Here is a 20161-nt window from a genome sequence, read left to right on the forward strand (position 1 = left end):
TTTTTGTGATTTATATTGTCAGGATGCCTAGATCCCTCTGCACCTCAGTTCTTCAATCTCTCTTCAATTAAATAAAATGCTGTTGTTCTATTGTTCCTGACATGTTCACATTTTCCTAAGTTATACTGCCTGATTGAAATGAAAAAGCTGCCTGTTACTGACTGCAAAATAAAATTTATTTTACTTTTCAGCCAAAATCTAATTTTGGCAATTTTTGCTCCTAGCCCCTTTGGGCTATTTTTCAAGAGTCACCGACTCAAGTCATGAATTAACATGAGAAGTATGCATTTTATTCCTTCATTTTGCCTAATATTTTAAAATGAAATCAATGGATTTTGCATCGATATTTCGGCACTTTTTTTTTCTTTCTCTATTTTCATGATGAATATTGTTTGATTTAAGACAACATTTTTAAAAAAAAATTACACTTCACCATTGCAAGGTGAAAGATATACAGTAGTAATACACTTTATGCTGAAATTCTTTTAAGAAGTTGAAACCCATTCTGGGTCGGGTGATGGACCAATAAGAACAAAGTCATGATGTGGACTAGGGCAGACACAGCACCAGGTTATAGTCCAATAGCTACCCAACGAAGGAGCTGTGCTCCAAAGGCTCGTACTTCCAAATAAACCTGTTGGACTATAAGCTGGTGTTGTGTGACTTTTAACAATAAAAACAAGTGCACACCTGAAAATGGGTGGGTGACAGCTGCCTATTGTTTCATGGGTTGATGTACTTGGATCATGGATTTTTACCGCGGGACTCTGTAGCTGAATGGGCTGATTCTGAACCAATGTATCTTCATGCAGTCGGAACAAAATGTCCCATGAGGTAGCCAGATTAGAAATTTACTTTTTGCTTACTTTCCCTGCTGCTGCTGTGTCTCATCATTTAGGCTTTTAACTTGAAGCATGATGGACACGTCAGCATCATTCTGAAGGCTAACAAGCTTCTTCCAGTCAGTCATGTCAATGCTACTAGGAGAGTTGTTTGCAATAAAGCAATCGTAATATTTTCAAATAATTATTTATGTGCGAAGCTACATTTTCAATGAGAGATTGTGCCTGAAAATAGAACTTTTATGTCTTTTTCATGCCCTATTCTTGCAAATGTAAGTAAGTTTGGTACATCAACATTTAAACTTTCAGTGAGCATTCTGTACAACATTGTAAAATAGTTCTTCTCTGCATCTTCAGTAAATCTGAAACAGTATAGTTTGATGCTAACCTCCTCCTTGGTTTTCTACTGGAGAAAATCTGGAGGGTTGAGTTGAAAAGAAATGTCTGGTTCAGACTGGATACTATAATGTCACAACAGCAGATACCATAGAGTCATAGATGTACAGCACGGAAACAAACCCTTCGGTCCAACTCGTCCATGCCGACCAAATATCCCAACCCAATCGAGTCCCGTTTGCCAGCACCTGGCCCATATCCCTCTCTTAAACCCTTCCTATTCGTATACCCATCCTGATGCCTTTTAAATGTTGCAACTGTACCAGCCTCCGCCACTTCCACTGGCAGCTCATTCCATACATGCACCACCCTCTGCATGAAAAGGTTGCCCCTTAGGTCCCTTTTATATTTTTCCCCTCTCACCCTAAACCTATGCCCTCTAGTTCTGGACTTCCCCACCCCAGGGAAAAGACTGTCTATTTATCCTATATATACTACTCCATGATTTTATAAACCTCTAACGTCACCCCTCAGCCTTCGCGCTCCGGGGAAAACAGCCCCAGCCTATTCAGCTTCCCCCATAGCTCAAATCCTCCAACCCTTGCAGCATCCTTGTAAATCTTTTCTGAGCCCTTTTTAAATTTCCAATAGAAAGGACACCAGAATTACATGCAATATTGATTAGGCCACTTTTGCAATGTCCTGCACATCCACAACATGACCTCCCAACTCCTATACTCAATGCTCTGACCAATAAAGAAAAGCATACCAAACACCACCTTCACTATCCTGTCTACTTGAAACTCTACTTTCATGGAGCTATGAACCTGCACTCCAAGGTCTCTTTATTCAGCAACACTCCCTAAGACCTTAGCAGGATGCATACACTTAATGGTAAGATTTGCTTTCCCAAAATGCAGCACTTTGCATTTATCCAAATTAAACTCCATCTGCCACTCTTCAGCTCAATGGCCAGTCTGATCAAAATCCTTTTGTAGTCTGAGGTAACCAGTTTCCAGTCATATCCTGTTCCCAGAATGTCATTGTTTGGGATTTGTTTCCATAGGTGTAATCATCCCATACAAGCGAACCTCTGTTTGATTGGTTGGTTTCACAACAGAACACAGTTCTGTAATTAGATTAGATTACTTAGTGTAGAAACAGGCCCTTCGGCCCAACAAGTTCACACTGACCCTCCGAAGAGCAACCCAGACCCATTCCCCTACATTTACTCATGGCTAATCCACCTAACACTACAGGCAATTTGCCATGGCCAATTCACCTAACTTGCACATTTTTCGACTGTGGGAGAAAACCGGAGCACCCGGAGGAAACCCACGCAGACACTGGGAGAATGTGCAAACTCCACGCAGACAGTTGCCTGAGGCGGGAATTAAACCCAGGTCTCTGGCGCTGTGAGGCAGCAGTGCTAACCACTGTGCTGCCCAATTACCTTACAGAATCATTTTTCAAGACACTGCGAAGACTTTATTTTTTGGTAACCTGGAGGTATTCCTAATCTAGGGATATTGAGACCATCTTTTAAAATTACTGGTTGAATTGTGACTGAGATCAAAACCGAATGCGCTATTTTGTTGTATTATTTGACACAGCTATTTATTGCGTAAATGTCCTGAATCTTGCATGCTGCTTTCTGGATGTTTGTCTCAAATTTCTTTAAATTTTGGAAGCTGAGATTTTTAAAAGGATTAAAGCTGATTCTGAGTTCTGTGCTGACTGAAGAAAACGTTTTGTATCCACTGTGCAGCTCTGCAAACAGATGAAACAGTTATTTCACCAGATAGATTTCAGACGTTGGCCCCGGACCACATCATTGTAGCCCAGGAGCAGTCTATTTCCGACCAGGTCGGTAGCATGTTCAGTTTACTATCCTGAAACTTAACTGAGTTGGTGGAAATAAATTCTCATCTCTTTTAAACTGCTTTTCAATTGCTCTGCTTTTTTTTTTCAAACAAGTTTGACATAATTTGCTTCTCCTTTGTACCCAATCTTCTCCACTCTCTCCCCACCAGGATGAGACAACGTACATTCAACACATAACGTCTGATGGACAGACTGTTCAACACCTAGTTACAGCAGATAACCAGGTAACATCTGAATATCGCTATTTCTTGCCTTATATTTTTTTCACCTCCTTAGTGTAGCAGGTTGTTCAATTCAATTGTAGGTAGCATTTTTGCCACCTACAAACAGATTCCACCACCAGGGATATTTTTCTCTTCCCCAACCCTATCCGCATTTCGTAGAGACCGTTCCCTCCATGGCTCCCTCTTTAGGTCCATGCCCCCTACCAACCTACCCTCTACTCCCGGCACCTTCCCCTGCCACCGCAAGAAGTGCAAAACCTGGGCCCGCACCACTCCGTCACCTCTCTGCAAGGCCCCAAAGAATTCTTCCACATCCAACAGATTTGCCTGCACTTCCACACACACCGTCTACTATGTCCATTGCTCTAGAAGTGGTCTCCTCTATATTGGGGAGACAAGATACCGACTTGCAAAACGTTTCAGAAAACATCTCTGGGACACGTCCACTAAACAACCCCACCGCCCTGTGGCTGAACATTTTAACTCCCTCTCCCATTTGACCAAGGACATGCAAGTCCTGGGCCGCCTCCATGGCTAAACTCTAGCCACCTAATGCCTGGAGGAAGAGCGCCTTATCTTCGGCTTTAATCAGTGGTTGCGAATGTCAACTGCATATTGTCATGTCTTTTAATTGCTTTGTGACCTTGACTGTTCCTTTGAGTGTTGTTATGTTTTGTGCCAATCATGCCCTGTTGCCATTCAATGTTAGTTTTGAAGTATTGCTCATTTACAATGGATTTTCACTACTTTGAGATTCTCCATGAAGGTATGGGGAATTGCTTCCATTCAGCAACATGTAGGTTTAGGTCCATGTTTGGGACCTCAAGCTAGTTACTGAACACCCTCCGTACACGCATTTGGTATAAGCAGTAACAAGATTCTGAAGTAGAACCACAAGTAACACAACAAAATGGTACTCGGGCTGTAGTCACAATCTTTACAAGATCACCAGTTCCTGACTCTCAAGTTGGTTGGGGTGTTTTGTCCTTGTTCACCACAGACTATATTCTCTCTCTTGGTTGTTGTATTGAGGGCCACAAGATTCTTACCTTGACCAGAATTAGCTTTGTGCCATATTATGTAACTTACTTCAAATAGGATAAAACTTCATCTTGGCCAACCTGATTGGTTTACCATTACTTCACTATTGTCTATTATTGTATTATGTTATTGTATGTTCCTCACGTATAATGTTTTTGTTTATTAAACAGGCAGCCATTTAGCTAACATAATTAATGCAACACCTTTCTTTTTTTTTATCTTTGCTATTGCTTTAGTACGCAGTTCAGTAGAGGACAATGCTTATCCAAGCTCCCAGTCAGCTGAAAGTCAGAGGGCTTTCTGGCCCAAGCTTTTACAACAGATTGACGTTTCCTTTCTTTGTACTCCCATGCACTGGAATCCCACCTGACTAAATTACCTAGAAATTTGCCTTGCTGCTTGGCATTCTCTGAATTCGAATTTTCTATTCTACCTGGAACCATACTGTATGTAACCTCATACAGTAGATGTTTTCATATTGTGTATAAATTCAGTTTAAAAATTGACTTTAATGTAGAGTGTTATTAAGTAATGAATCAGGACGATGTTGCATTTCCCAGAAATAACTGGCAGTATTGTGTTCTTCAATTCCAACTGATCACTGTTCTTCCATAAACCTTACAACAATCTCCTCTTCTCTTCTCTAAAGGTACAATACATAATTTCACAGGAAGGTGTACAACATCTTGTTCCACAGGAGTATGTAGTTGTCCCTGAAGGTCACCACATTCAGGTAAGTGCCAGTTCTCTGTGATACATACTAGAAGCTCTTTAACAACAGGCAGGCTTAAATAAATTGCTCAATGCCATGAATCATTGGGACAAGAATATACTTTACTCATCCTAAACATGCTCCAGTCTGGGAGGCTATTACATTAGTGATAATGTCACTGGGCTAGTAATCCAGAGCCCCAGGCTACTATTCTGGGTAAATGTGTTCAAATCCTACCATGGCAGATGGTGAAATTTAAATTCAATAGAATTAAAAGCTCACCTAGTGTGGTTACATAACCATTGTTTGATGTAAAAACCCACCTAGGTCATTAATCTGCTTTACAGAAGGAAATCAGCTGTTTTCACCTGATCTGGATTATGTGACTCCAGACTTCAGCAATGTGGTCAACTGCCCTCAAATGATCTCGCAAGCTACTCTGTTTTATCAAACCACTATGAAGTTAAACAAAGAACTGAAACTGTGCAGATCCACTATGGTGTGGAAACAACAATAGCAAAGACAGTCCAGTAAGCCTGCAAAGTTCTCCTGACCAGTATCTAGGGGTTTGTGCCAAAATTGGGCAAGATATCCCACAAACTCCGACAACAGCCTGACATTGTTCGTTGGTATGATTCTGTAAATAAGTCTAAGTCCTTGACGCTACCATCATGGGTATGTCCCATTCCATTGGCAGAAACCAGTGGTGGTGTAATAATCTTGTTGGGAGAAAATTATTGCATAGCCTTCAACATTCACCTCGGACCCTGTGAAGTCTCATGGCGTCAGGGCAAGCATGGGCACCGAAACTACTTGCTGGTTATCATTTACCATGCCACTGCTGCTGATGAATCACTCATGTTAAACACCACTTGGAGAAAGCAATGAGGGTGACATTGGCACAGAAAGTATCCAAGGTTGGGGGGGAACCTTAGTATCCATAACAAATGTGTGTTTGGCAACAGCACTATTACCAAAGTTAGTCAGGTGCTGGTGGACATACCTGTTAGAATGGATCTGCAGCAGGTAGTTAAGGAACCAACAAGTAGGAGAAACAAATTTTATATTGTTCTTGCCAACCTATCTGTTGTAGCTGCATCATCCATGTCAATATCAGTATGAGTAATCGTGATGAGGTCCCCACATTCACATTAGGGATACACTCCATCATATTGTAAAACATTACTGCTGTATTAAATGGGACATATTTCATACAGATCCAGAGCTGGACATACATGAGGCACTGTGGGCCACAACAGCAGAAATACATCTGTCTATGACCTGTAACCTCAATACCTCACATCTCCTCCTTTCTACTATTACCACCAAGCTGGAAGGCCATCCATCCATCCCTGATTCAATGAAGAGTGCAGAAGGGCATGCCAGGAGCAAAGCCAGGCATACTTAAAATATGAGGTGTCCATAAGAACATAAGCTGTAGAAGCAGAAGTAGGCCATTCAGCCCATTGAGTCTGCTTCACCATTCATTGAGATCATGGCTGACCTGATAATCCTCCATTTCACTTCCCTGTCTTTTCTGTATTGCCCTTCATTCCCTGACTGATGTAAAAATCTCTCTAAGGCCGATCTGCTCCAGATGATAACATCTCCGAATTGGTTCATGTAGAAAAAAATCTATGATAAGTGCTGAAAAATGGGACTGGAATAGATGGATGATTGATGACAGGCAAGGGACAATGAGAGGCCATTGGGCCTCTCTTCCATGCTGATTAGTAATAGGGGGAAATATCCAAGACTGTAAGCACATCAGGCAGACCCAACTTCGAAGTGAGCTCCCAGTGCCCACATGACATCTTTCACTATCAGCAACTGACCGTCCCATGTTGGATTTGGCAGTGCTTGGGCCTTCACGCTGAAGAGGAGAAAGTGAGGTCTGCAGCTGCTGGAGATCAGAGGTGAAAATGTGTTGCTGGAAAAGCGCAGCAGGTCAGGCAGCATCCAAGGAACAGGAAATTCGACGTTTCGGGCATAAGTCCTTTATCAGGAATGAGGAAAGTGTGTCCAGCAGGCTCAGATAAAAGGTAGGGAGGAGGGACTTGGGGAGGGGCGATGGAGATGTGATAGGTGGAAGGGGGTCAAGGTGAGGGTGATAGGCTGGAGTGGGGTGGGGGCGGAGAGATCAGGAAGAAGATTGCAGGTTAGGAGCTACCTAGACTACACATCCCATCCTGCCCCCTGTAAAAACGCCATCCCATATTCCCAATTCCTTCGTTTCTGCCGCATCTGCTCCCAGGAGGACCAGTTCCAATACCGTACAGCCCAGATGGCCTCCTTCTTCAAGGACTGCAGATTCCCCCAGACGTGATCGACGATGCCCTCCACCACATCTCCTCCACTTCCCGCTTCTCCGCCCTTGAGCCCCGCCCCTCCAACCGCCACCAGGACAGAACCCCACTGGTTCTCACTTACCACCCCACCAACCTCCGTATACAGCGTATCATCCACCGTCATTTCCTCCACCTCCAAACGGACCCCACCACCAGGGATATATTTCCCTCCCCTCCTCTATCAGCGTTCCGAAAAGACCACTCCCTCCGTGACTCCCTCGTCAGGTCCACACCCCCCACCAACCCAACCTCCACTCCCGGCACCTTCCCCTGCAACCGCAATAAATGCAAAACTTGTGCCCACACCACCTCCCTCCCTTCTCTCCAAGGCCCCAAGGGATCCTTCCATATCCGCCACAAATTCACCTGCACCTCCACACACATCATCTATTGCATCTGCTGCACCCGATGTGGCCTCCTCTATATTGGGGAGACGGGCCGCTTACTTGCGGAACGCTTCAGAGAACACCTCTGGGACGCCTGGACCAACCAACCCAACCACCCCGTGGCTCAACACTTCACCTCCCCCTCCCACTCTACCAAGGACATGCAGGTCCTTGGACTCCTCCATCGCCAGACCATAACAACACGACGGTTGGAGGAATGGCGCCTCATCTTCTGCCTAGGAACCCTCCAACCACAAGGGATGAACTCAGATTTCTCCAGTTTCCTCATTTCCCCTCCCCCCACCATGTCTGTCGATTCCCTCGAACTCAGCACCGCCCTCCTAACCTGTAATCTTTTCTTCCTGACCTCTCCGCCCCCTCCCCACTCCGGCCTATCACCCTCACCTTGACCTCCTTCCACCTATCACATCTCCATTGCCCCTCCCCCAAGTCCCTCCTCCCTACCTTTTATCTTAGCCTGCTGGACACACTCTCCTCATTCCTGATGAAGGGCTTATGCCCGAAACGTCGAATTTCCTGTTCCTTGGATGCTGCCTGACCTGCTGCGCTTTTCCAGCAACACATTTTCAGCTCATAATCATTGTTGTTAATATTGTTATCAATCTGGTCTATAACTTGAGGTTATTTTTGTGCCAAACAGTGAAAGCAGCATACTAAGCAGTCCTACAACAACTGGATCAGAACCAAGTTCTGCAGTCCTCCCACAGCCTGTCATAGAATAATGCAGCATGGAAACCGATCCATCGATCCAGCTAGTCCATGCTGACTGTTCCCAAACTAAAATAGTCCCTGCTCCTGGCCCATTACCCTCCATTTCCTGTTTGTATACTTATCCAAATGTCTTTTCAATGTTGTAACTGTTCTTGCATCTACCACTCCCTCTGGTAGTTCATCCCACACACTAACACTCTGTGTATATGAAAAAAAAATTGTCCCTCGTGTCCTATTCAAATCTTTGTCCTCTCAATGTAAAATTATGCCACATAGTTTTGAACCGACACTGGGGAAAAGACCTTTGCTATTCGCTTTACCTATACCCGTCATGATTTTATAAACCTCTATAAGGTCACTGCTCAACCTCCTATGTTCCAGTGAAAATGTCCGAGAATCTCCTTCTAATGCAAACCCTGCATTCCTGGCAACATCCTGGTAAATCTTTTCTGAATCCTCTCCAATTTAGTAATACCCTTCCTATAACAGGGCAACAAGAACTGCGTATGAAACTCCAGAAGAGGCCTGACCAATGTCCTGTAGAACACAACGTGACATCCCAACAATAAAGGCAAGGATACTAAATACCTTCTTAACCACCCTGTCTATCAGTGATGCAAATTGAAGTCTCGGTCTCTGTTCTATAATACTACCCAGAGCTCTACCATTATGAATGGTTGTGAAGAGTTAGACAACTAACAGGAAGAAGGCATTCCACAAATGTTCTCATCAGGGACAAAAAAGCCCAGCACATAGACAGAAAAGACAAAGCCAAAGTATTTTATCTATCTTCCACTTGGCACTTCTGGTTGTTGACCTATCTTAGCCTCCTCCTGACATGCCCAGCGTCATAGATGTCAGTCTTCAACAAATTTGATACACTCTACTTAAGAGCAAGGAATGGCTGAAGACTTGTGTTCCAGAAGCAGCTGCATGCTACCAAGGTGTTCCTGTACAGCTACAAATAAGAGTAATTACCACAGTATCAGGGCAGAGCTAGGTGGGCGAACTGGGAAAGGAGTTTAGCAACAAAAACGGTTAAGGAAAAAGTGGTAGATGTTTAAAAGTATTACTCAAAGTTTCATTAATCAGGTATGGTCTTGTATACTACTTTGAAATTTTAGACTTCTGTTTTTATTCAATCACGTGGGGGTCACTGACTAGACCAGCATTTATTGCCCAGAGGCCAGTTCAGAGTCGACCACATTAAGAGCCTGGAATCAAATGTAGTCCAAACGAGGTAAGGATTTCCTTCACCAATGTACATTTGTAAGCCAGGCGGATTTTAATGATAATCAACAGTGGCTTTATGGTCACCATTAGACCAGCTTTTTATTCAAGGTTATTGTTGCTGAATTCAAATTTCATGATCTACCATGGTAGCATTCAAACCCATGTCTCCAAGACAGTAGTCTGAAGCTCTAGATTACTAGTCCAGTGATATTGCAACTCTGCTATTGTCTCTCCTAAATCTTATCAATCTGTACTTCCTTTTTACCCCCTGTAGGGAATATGCAGCTACATACACCAGAATAGCCCTGGTTACCATGTTTGGGATGGGAGGTGGGGGTATTGTGTGCTGGTGACTAATAGCTGTTGGTGTTCAAGTATCATAGGAGTGTTCTGCCTGCTCTTTTCACTCTCCTTCCTCGTTCCACTTACCATAATTGTAATGTAACACTACAGCTTTGGCTTTTCTTATCTCCCAAATTGTCATCACTCCCTCCTTCAAACTGATTCACTTTTCCCTGGACACTCTCAGGATAGATGTAAATGGAAATCCAATCAGTCACCATTACTTTGGACAAAATGATTCTGAGCATGTGAAAGTTGCATGGTGAGCCATTTTGCTGTCTGCCTTTAAATCAGCAAAAGCTCCTTCCACACAGCAGTGAATTCACTGGAAAGCCATCAAACTGGCTGCAAGCAACTGAACTTATACACAGCAATACTGTGAAGATAGGTGACCCTAATCAAGAGAATGGTTCTCAGGTGAATTTGGAAGTTGAAACAATCTTCTGGAAATTCAACAAAATGAATTCTCATGGCTTACTGAGAAAACTTCGCATTACAAGACTTTCACTTCAACTTTAACGTGTCAGTTCCATCTAAGAAAGTATTGGTCTGCCAAGAAAGAGACTGATAGTTATCAGGTGTATCCATTTTTAAAATCTCCCATCTGTATCTAATCTTTGTCTGAGTTGCATGGGTAAGACATTGTGTTTTTAAATCTTGGTTAAGTGTGATCGTAAATACCTTTCTTTTGGTTTAAAAAGCTCAAAGCTTACTGCTCGAATAATTTAATTGTGACAGTGGCTGTGAGGATAAGAGAAAAAAAGCATATCTTTCATAAAATGCTGATCATGGGCAGGAGATAAAACATAAATTCTGTGTGTGTCACCAGCCTGCTCCTTGATGCACCCATTGCACCACCACAGTTGTTCATTTAGCCATATACACCTACACCAAATTCTCCCTCCTTTGTAAAGCTCCCTGTATTCCTCTTTCCTACCAACCTCCTATAAGACTTGATGACACCTCTTTCAATGGCCAAGACATGCTCCAGGATTGCAGACTGTTGGTTTTGGGAGAAGGTATTGTCTCTGGTATCTTGAGCCAGTTGTCTGGAAATGCAGGAGTGGCCTGAGTGTGATGTGGGCTTGCTCAAGTTTCCGATTTTCCACTTTCCATGTCAAATCTGCTTGCCATCCTTGCCTGATCACTCAATCAAGATTGGTAACTTGTCAGATGGAGAATTGTGTACAGATATTCTGTAAAACTGGGTAGTGACACTCCAGAAATATTTTTCAGAATAACTATATTTGTATTTTGCTCTGTGAGTCTGAGGGATACAGGTGCTGGTGAGTATAATTTTCAATGTTGAGCCCTTAAGTATTAGAATTTTACTCCAGAATGCAGAATAGCCCTGCTTTTGTTCAGTCCTAACAATGATCCTCCATTCTAACCCCAGAGGGATGTCACTACATCATGAACAGGGCACCCTTCTCCTTTTGGCTGTCTGAATGTTGCTGTAAATTGCAGCCGTTTTTGTACTGTGCCCCTACATCTGCTAAGAATTAACTTGAGTCTGTCTGAACTCATTTCATGTATAATCCTTTATAACATGAAGGCAGAGGAGATTGTGCTATCGGTGTGAGCACAAATAACTCAACCATTTAAAATGCAGCTTTTTAAAAATTAAACAACTCTACTTGTAACTGAACGAAATCCTGCTTGTATTTTTGAATTCACCCAGAATCCTACCTTGTGTCTGTACCTCACTGAGATTGTGCAGTCTTTAAATTCTGTTTTTATACACATCCCTGATTTTAACTATATCACCATCGGCAACTATGCCTTCACCTACCTACCCAGCCAAGTCAAAATTCCATTCATAAACCCCTCAGCCTGCCTATACTTCTGTCTCCTTTATGATGTTTCTGAAAACCTTTGTTTAACCAATATTTTGAACGCTTGACGTAGTGTCTCCACAGCATTATTAAACTAACTTTGACGTGACGTGCCTTGGAATTCTGTGCTGAGTTAGTGTTGCTTTATTGTTTCAACTGATCTTGTACCTTGTTAATTTGCTGATGCGCTCCACAGGTACAAGATGGTCAAATCCACCACATACAATATGAATCAGATCCACAACTACACCAGGTCTTAGAGGGACAACAGGTATAGATTTTTCCTAGTGAAATGTATTTGCATTTAGAAATAGAGTTTCTAAAACCGAATAGATCAATATATGGAATTAACTCATGAATTTGTCTCAACTAGTCAATAATGGCAACAGGAAAATGCTTTTTTTTTGCTGTTATTACAGAACAGAATATTCTGGTTCTTTAAATAATGCTTCAAGCAATTATGGCTTTGAGATGTATTTTGTCTTTTTTTATATATTGAAGGAAAACACTTTATTCATGCACTGTTAAAATGAAATAAAAGAAAGCTGAAATTGGAATAACAGTAGGAACTATTGGAAAACTTAGTTAAATAACCCATTATTTGGCTACTAAACAATAACGTTCCAATATGGTAACATCCCATAAACACACCTTAGGCAAATTCAGTGAAATATATATCTCAGATGCAGTTTTCCAGTCCACGAGGAAAATCAAGAAAAAACAGAAAGAGAGGGGAGCAGGGAGAGATGTTCTGCAGCTTCCAAACCCAGTTTCAAGACTCCAGCAACTGCTACTAAAAAAAACTAAAAGTCCTGTTTCTGTGGGAGCTTGACCCCACCCATTCAGGCTGCTTCTATTGTTCCAATTTCAGGAGGAAAACCAAAGGCCTCACAAGCTGTTTTACTTTATGGGCTTTGCAGCAAATTGCTTGTCTCTTCTGTCTCAACCTCTCTTGTCCTTCTGTTTTAAGAAAAAAAAATACACCTCTTGAAGCCATAGTATGATCCCAAGTTTCATATCAGAAAATGACAGAGATTAATTGACACCCCTGTTGTCGAGTGTTCAGGAATGAGAATCCTGTAATTCTCCCTTCCTAGCCAAGGTTATAACAGTTCAAAGTTAAAAATCACACAACACCAGGTTATAGTCCAACAGGTTTAATTGGAAGCACACTAGCTTTCGGAGCGATGCTCCTTCATCAGGTGATTGTGGAGGGCTCGATCATAACACAGAATTTATCGCAAAAATTTGCAGTGTGATGTAACTGAAATTATACATTGAAAAAGTGATTGTTAAGCCTTTCATCTGTTAGAATACAGTGATAGTTTCATTTCTTTCATGAGTAAATCATAAAACCCCTTTTTTTTTAAAGTGGCATTCTCTGGTTAGCTGCTAACAATGGTGATAGCTAGACAATATGTTGACTGTGTTAGCCCCCTGTGTCTCTGTCTATGACCTGATGTTTAGATTGATTCTAATCTAAAAAGTGAGATAACAGAGTTTTACATAAATTCATGCAGTTTTTGAGCTCAGAGGTCTACATGAATGTATGCAGTTTTTCAGCAAAGTGCAATGTAACTCTGCAAGTACAAATTCACCCCACAAAATGTGTGTTTGTGGGTCTCTGTCTGTCTGGGGTGGGGGTTGTGTGTGTGTGTGCGCGCAGAGTGTCTTAAGTCTGTTAGGGGGTGCATGTGGGAATGTGTGTCTATAAGGGTGTGTGGGGGTGTCTATGTGCATGTCTGTGTGTATCTGTGTCCGTGTGTATGTGTTTAGTACTGAAGTATTCCCCAACTGGGAGGAAACCCTCTTGTCTGTTGATTGTTGTGCGGTGCCCATTCATCTGTTGTCGTAGCACTGCACAACAATCAACAGATAGGAGGGTTCCCTCCCAGTTGGGGAACACCTCAGTGGTCCAGGACACTCGGCCTCTGACCTTCGGGTGACCATCCTCCAAGTTGGGCTTCGGGACAGGCAGCAGAGAAAAGTGGCCAAGCAGAAGCTGATAGCTAAGTTCGGTACCCATAGGGAGGGCCTCAACCAGGACCTTGGGTTCATGTCACATTACAGGTGATCACCATTGCACTTCTCACTCTCTCTCACTCTCTCTCACTCTCTCTCACTCTCTCTCACTCTCTCTCACTCTCTCTCACTCTCTCTCACTCTCTCTCACTCTCTCTCACTCTCTCTCACTCTCTCTCACTCATTCCTATGTACACACACTCGTACACACACTCGTACACACACACATACACCCCCTCACAGACTTCAGACACTCTGCATGCACGTGCGCACACATGCACATGCACACGCACACACGCACACAACAACCCCCACCCCAGACAGACAGACAAAGACCCACACGCACACATATATTTTGTGTGGTGAATTTGTACTTGCAGAGTTATATTGCACTTTGCTGAAAAACTGCATACATTCATGTAGACCTCTGAGCTCAAAAACTGCATGAATTTATGTAAAACTCTGTTATCTCACTTTTTAGATTAGAATCAATCTAAACATCAGGTCATAGACAGCGAACACAGGGGGCTAACTCAGTCAACATATTGTCTAGCTAACCCGAGAATGCAACTTTTTTTTAAAAAGGGTTTGTGATTTACACATCAAAGAAGTGAAACTATCACTGTATTCTAACAGATGAAAGGCTTAACAGACAATCAGTTTTTCAATGTATAATTTTAGTTAACATCACACTGCAAATTTTTGTTATAAATTCTGTGTTACGATCGAGCCCTCCACAATCACCTGATGAAGGAGCGTCGCTCCGAAAGCTAGTGTGCTTCCAATTAAACCTGTTGGACTATAACCTGGTGTTGTGATTTTTAACTTTGTACACCCCAGTCCAACACCAGCATCTCCCAATCATAACAGATCAACTACAGGTTGTTCTGATATATAATGCATATTTCGTTAACATAAATTTGCTATAATGCGATTAGTGAATTCGGGACACTTTCTGAAGCACCAAGTTTTAAAGCGTGTAATGGTTGTTACGCGACTCCAGCCCCATTAGTTTAAGTGATGCTGCTATTACATGATTTTCTTAGAACACGGGATTACACGAGAATGGAACTACCACAGTAAAGCAGAATTGACTGTACTGCTAACCTAGACTTTGAATTATGTAATGGACTTCAAGTTCACATGTTTGAACTCCCCAAATGCATGAAGACTGACAGTGAGCATGGTGCAATGTGTGCAGTCTGTCACTAAATAACCAACCATGAGTATAGGTAGGAGCTGATACTTGTAAATCTTGCTGATGGGACAAAATACTTGCAAACAGAATCTTGGCAGCCTATAGATATTAGTTAAGTGAGTTATTTGTCGTCATTCACGACATTAAAGTAAACTGATTTCATTATATTATATAAACAGTTCTCCGTTTGTGGAGGAAGGTGGCTCGATTGTTTGATTAATACTGTGCTTTGATTCATTTTAAAAATAATTCTTGTCTATTCTTGCTTAACCAAGCCCAGAAACCTTGATAAACCACCTCTTTTAAAAAAAAAAGCTGCTTTAAAATTTGGTGAAAATATAGAGTACACATTTTATCATCTGGGCTATATTTTATGGTTAACAATTTTATTTTTAAAATTTGGAGTTTTACATTTTGTAGGTTTGGAAAATTATGCTGGAAAGACTCAGGTCAGGTATCACGAGAAGAAAGTTTTTTTTTATGGTTCAATGACTCTTCATCAGTTTATGTAAAGTTGCTGATATTTCCATCTCCATGGTGTATTTTTATTATGTTGCAATATGGTAATAATCCTGCTTTTCAGATATGACCTCTGCAGTGTGCTTTAGCACACGCTTATTGCTGTCAATCTATTGATATTGTTTTATTTTACTAAGATCGCAGTAAGTCATGATGGACAGATCCAATACGTGCCAATCACTGACCAGCAAATAGTGACACAAGCTGAGCTCGAAGCTGCTGCACACTCTGCTGTGACAGGTAAACAGCTACCATAATTGGTCCTGGTGAGAGGCAATAATATTTGGTGCTATTCAAAACTGTGGACCTGGTCATCGTGTAGGTTCACACAAGAATAGATTCACTCAGATGATGGTGTTGCAATTTCAGTAACAAGATCAGTTGCTTAATACAATGCACGCTCTTGTGTTATCAATATATTTCTGCTTTTTAACAATTGATGCCTGAGTATTATTGATAATCTATATTTCTTAAGAGCATTTTTAAAACTAGTGTCTTCATCTTGATAGGTAGCTTCTGGATATTTCTCAATTCCCTTTTCCTTCAAAAAGCTCTTTGACATGCCTCAAACCTTCTCAGCAAAATAGATTCAGAGGATAATTTATTTGATTAATAAGTTGTTTATTTTTAAAACCTGAGAAATGTTCTATTCTTACTAGTTCTTTTAATTATTTAGTTACTTAGTTTGGAGGTGGGGAACGTATTTAGTCCAGGAGTGTTGCCAGTTTGCCTCTCCACTCTGATTAAGTGATGGGAAGATCTGTACATGGCTTGCTCAGCCCTCCAATAATTCAGGCCCTTTATTGGGCAATTAGTGCATAATTAATTGCCACATCTTTTTATTTTGGTGCAGCAATTAGGCAAATCAATTGATAGGGGTCCAGAGGGGCAGAAGGATTGTGGCAAAGTGGTTGCAGGTAGGTAGGTGTCGCTACTGCTCGTTGAAGTGCCCCTCATTCAAAGGCACTGTGACTGGCTTCAGAAGGGCAGGTGCAAGTGCCAATAGAAACTGAAACATCTCATCTCATCTCTCCTCCCCTACAAAGGTCATCCAAATCCCCTTGTGTTATTATTCTCGCATATCTCCAGGGATCACTTATCTGGGCTTTGGGTGGCTGTGTTTCCTACAATAACCACTGCCACCCAGTGGCATTGCTCAGCAAATGACTTGGCCTCTGGCAGGTTGGGTGTTCCACGTTCAATGTTCTGATCCTGTGGAAAACCTGGCAATAGTCTCTTGCAACTGCTTGATTGGCACATAACACAAATGAACGTTTCCAGGTAGAGGCAACACAGATGTCTTGTGGGTCCTCCAGCCGATGACTGAGACCGCATTGAGTCTGACTGTGGAATAGATGTACTATGTGTATAAAATCAAAGTCTGGGACAGTCTATATTTTTCATTGCTGGGCCCAATATATTAAGTGCTTAATCCACCTAACTAGGCAGTTCCGTCTTTGAATTCCTATGAAGGTGCTGCATTGTTGAAGATATTATATTTCAGAATTGTTGTTAAATAGAGGTGTCCGGTGTCTCCTCAGGTAAATGTAAAATTTGATGAATTACATCTAGGCTTCAATTATTGAAATCCATCAATTGATCGACACCACCTCTAAGCCAAGGATGTATAAACTAACATAATTTCTGAAACTGAACATGTACTCTTTTACAAAAAAGTTCTAACTAATTACTAATGGATCACTTTTATTAAAAAGAGACAGAACTCCAGTTCAAATTATATTAAGTTTTTCTTCCCCTTTGTAATAGAAAGGAGTTGGCTTCTCTTCACTTGCTTTTAAAACAATAAAAGGAAGGGCAGACTTGCAGCCTGTATATTTAGTTGAAAGAAAATGACAGCTTTGTGTGCCACTTTAAGATCAGCTCTGAATTCTATCTTTTTGAAGGTTTATCAACCGTACTAAAGATTGATTTTTTTTTTTGAATTGTCAGCTAATAATTTGTCTTTCTCCATAGCTGTAGCAGATGCTGCCATTGCTCAGGTCCAAGGGATCTACGCAACTGAGGCTACAGAAGAACAAATACAGCAACTTCAGCAACAAGCAATCCAATATGAGATGGCTCAAGCTGAGGTCATTGCATACTCTGAAGACTAAAACAATGCAAGTGGCAGCAGCAGAAGATGACTTGAGCACTTTTAAAAAAACATTTTAGTAAGAGAGGGATGCATTGAGGATGAGAGACAGGCAAAATGACTGATCTCCTTTTCCTGCCTTGTAATACTTTTGGTTTGCTTCTTAGATTATCCTGAATACTTGCATGAAATGAACTGAAATGAAAAATAGCACATTTGTACTTTTTAATTCCCCCTCTTTCACTTTGTCTATCCACCCATATCCCCAACTTGTAAACAGGACTTCAGTCCAACTATTAACTACTTTGAAAATCACTTGCTAATGAATCCTCAGAAATGGCCCCCATTTTCAAATCCCCTTCTTTTGATAGTTATTAAAAGGTTCAGCACAATGTTTAACAGCTGAGGAGCCAATGTGTAGAAAAAAAATGTAAGGTTCCTGATTTTGACAAATGTTATGTAAACAGATCTATACATGACTTATATTTATGTTTATGTATATAGAATATATACAAAAATATTATGTATAGATTATTAAATTCCTACAGGTGAATTATAAGGCAGTGACCTAAGTTGAGGAATTTAGTTGCTAGATCATTGCCTCTTGTTTTCCATTTTAATATATAGCAGATATTGAATTTCAAAAAAAAAATAACATTACAGTAATCTAGCCTGTGATGTAGAATTTTGTTTTCCAGGTGAAAGGACAAAATGTTCTTGTTATTTTGTCTTTCCTTCTGTTTTTATATGTCAGAAATCTGAAATTGTATTGGATCACGTGATAGGATGTGTAATAACTTTTCTGGGGAGCAAAACACCCTTTTTGAAAAATTTTATGTTTGGTGCGTATTGAAATCAAGTTTAAAATGTTTGAAGGAATTCTCCCTCTTCCACCTTATCCCCTAATAAATAGGTGTGTAATGGTACTGACTAGGAGGAAATTCAACTGTAAGAACCAGGAAATGTTCGGCTTAAACCCAACTCACCGTTAAGCTGGCTGATTTCAGCTCTCCATCAATTGAGTCATTAATTCTGGTCCCTATTGTAGTGATTAACTTAGCACCAGTAATGAAACTTACTTCGAAACTTTTGACAGGAAAACAGTTTATTGGGAGCCTTTTCACCCATTATAAATATCTAGATATAGCCCTATTGAGAAAAAGACCAGGAAGCTTATCTGTAATAGGGTTACATCTTCATAACAGTACTGTTTATTTTCTCCTGGACTGACTTTTAAAGACTTTTCATTTGTTGAAACAAAGGCCTAGTTTGTACCATATCAGGGAATCAAAGCTGAATTGGAAGCTGATGTCTCCAGGTTTATCTATTTAATAGTTCCTGGGTTACATAAAGAGCCAGTCAAGTTCAGTAATGCTTACCGCATGCAACTTTCTTTGTTCGATTATCCATATGGTTTCTTTCATAATGCTGGAATCAAAAATCCATCACTACAACCTGCCACTGGTCAGTTTTTGCATTTTCCCATGAATGCATCCTGCTAATCTTGCAAAATTAAGCTGTACATACAGTATTGTACATAGAATAATTTATTACATAGGATGAGATATTTTGCTTACCAAATGGCATAAAATGATTACAGTTGACTCTTATTACCTCGACTACAATGGATTCTACTTTTACTGTCTATGTCAATTGTGGTTACTGTTTGTTTACTGAGACCTTTATTCTCTTCAATACATTGCATTCATTTTGTAATCATACATTCTCACTTTATTTTTCTAGGATGTGTTTCTACTTGTACATTTTCACTGTCATCATACTAATGCTTATGCATGGTTGTGAAGCACTTTTAAAAGTATTGCTATGAAAGCATACAACAGTAATGGTTACAAATCTCGTTGTAAGCATGGTGAAGTGAGGAGATGTAATACCATTCCTGATAGCCTGAACACCATATGGGCTTCCCATTTGAGGTAGTGCATCTCCAGTCTAGGACAAACTCTCACTTTAAAAAAACGTGCTCCGTTCTGTTGGACCTACTGAGGACTTCCCAATTATATATTGTTGTGATCGGCCCATCTTCCAAAGCTTGAGAATTGACTGATTGTACAGCAGAGTACTGCTATTTTGTGGTAGCACTACTGGGGCTGTGTCAAAGATGAACTCAGCTAGAAATGGTCTAAATCCAAGCTCCATTCAATATCTGTAGAATTTGCTATTCTTCCTACCCTCATTCTTGAGTTTCTATGTTGCTTCTAGATGACAAATCTAATTATTTAATCACTAGACAAAATGGTTGGGTGAGCAAACTAAATTCATTTCACTTGGTTTATTGTGAAATTCACTGTCTACATCTGCCATTATCCCTTACAATGACTAAATACATTTTGTGCTAACTAACTAAACATAGCAATAAATGAAGTCTACTATTTGAGACATGACTTTAAAACAATT

At 40.9% G+C, this 20161-nt stretch overlaps 1 protein-coding gene across 2 annotated transcripts in view; it reads left to right on the top strand.

Annotated features, from left to right (window-relative positions):
* Nucleotides 1-19365, top strand: part of znf335 (zinc finger protein 335) — a 78596-nt gene extending 59231 nt beyond the window's left edge. For both annotated transcript variants that reach the window (XM_060836286.1, XM_060836287.1), the window contains 6 exons: nt 2947-3044; nt 3212-3286; nt 4977-5060; nt 12112-12186; nt 15792-15894; nt 17629-19365. In XM_060836286.1, coding sequence (XP_060692269.1) covers nt 2947-3044; nt 3212-3286; nt 4977-5060; nt 12112-12186; nt 15792-15894; nt 17629-17768 — 575 coding nt within the window. In that variant the 3' untranslated portion in view covers nt 17769-19365. The remainder of the gene's footprint in view (nt 1-2946; nt 3045-3211; nt 3287-4976; nt 5061-12111; nt 12187-15791; nt 15895-17628) is intronic.
* Nucleotides 19366-20161: the final 796 nt, after the last annotated feature.

The sequence above is a fragment of the Hemiscyllium ocellatum genome, chromosome 15 (assembly GCF_020745735.1).
Source record: "Hemiscyllium ocellatum isolate sHemOce1 chromosome 15, sHemOce1.pat.X.cur, whole genome shotgun sequence".
NCBI classification, from domain to species: Eukaryota; Metazoa; Chordata; class Chondrichthyes; order Orectolobiformes; family Hemiscylliidae; genus Hemiscyllium; species Hemiscyllium ocellatum.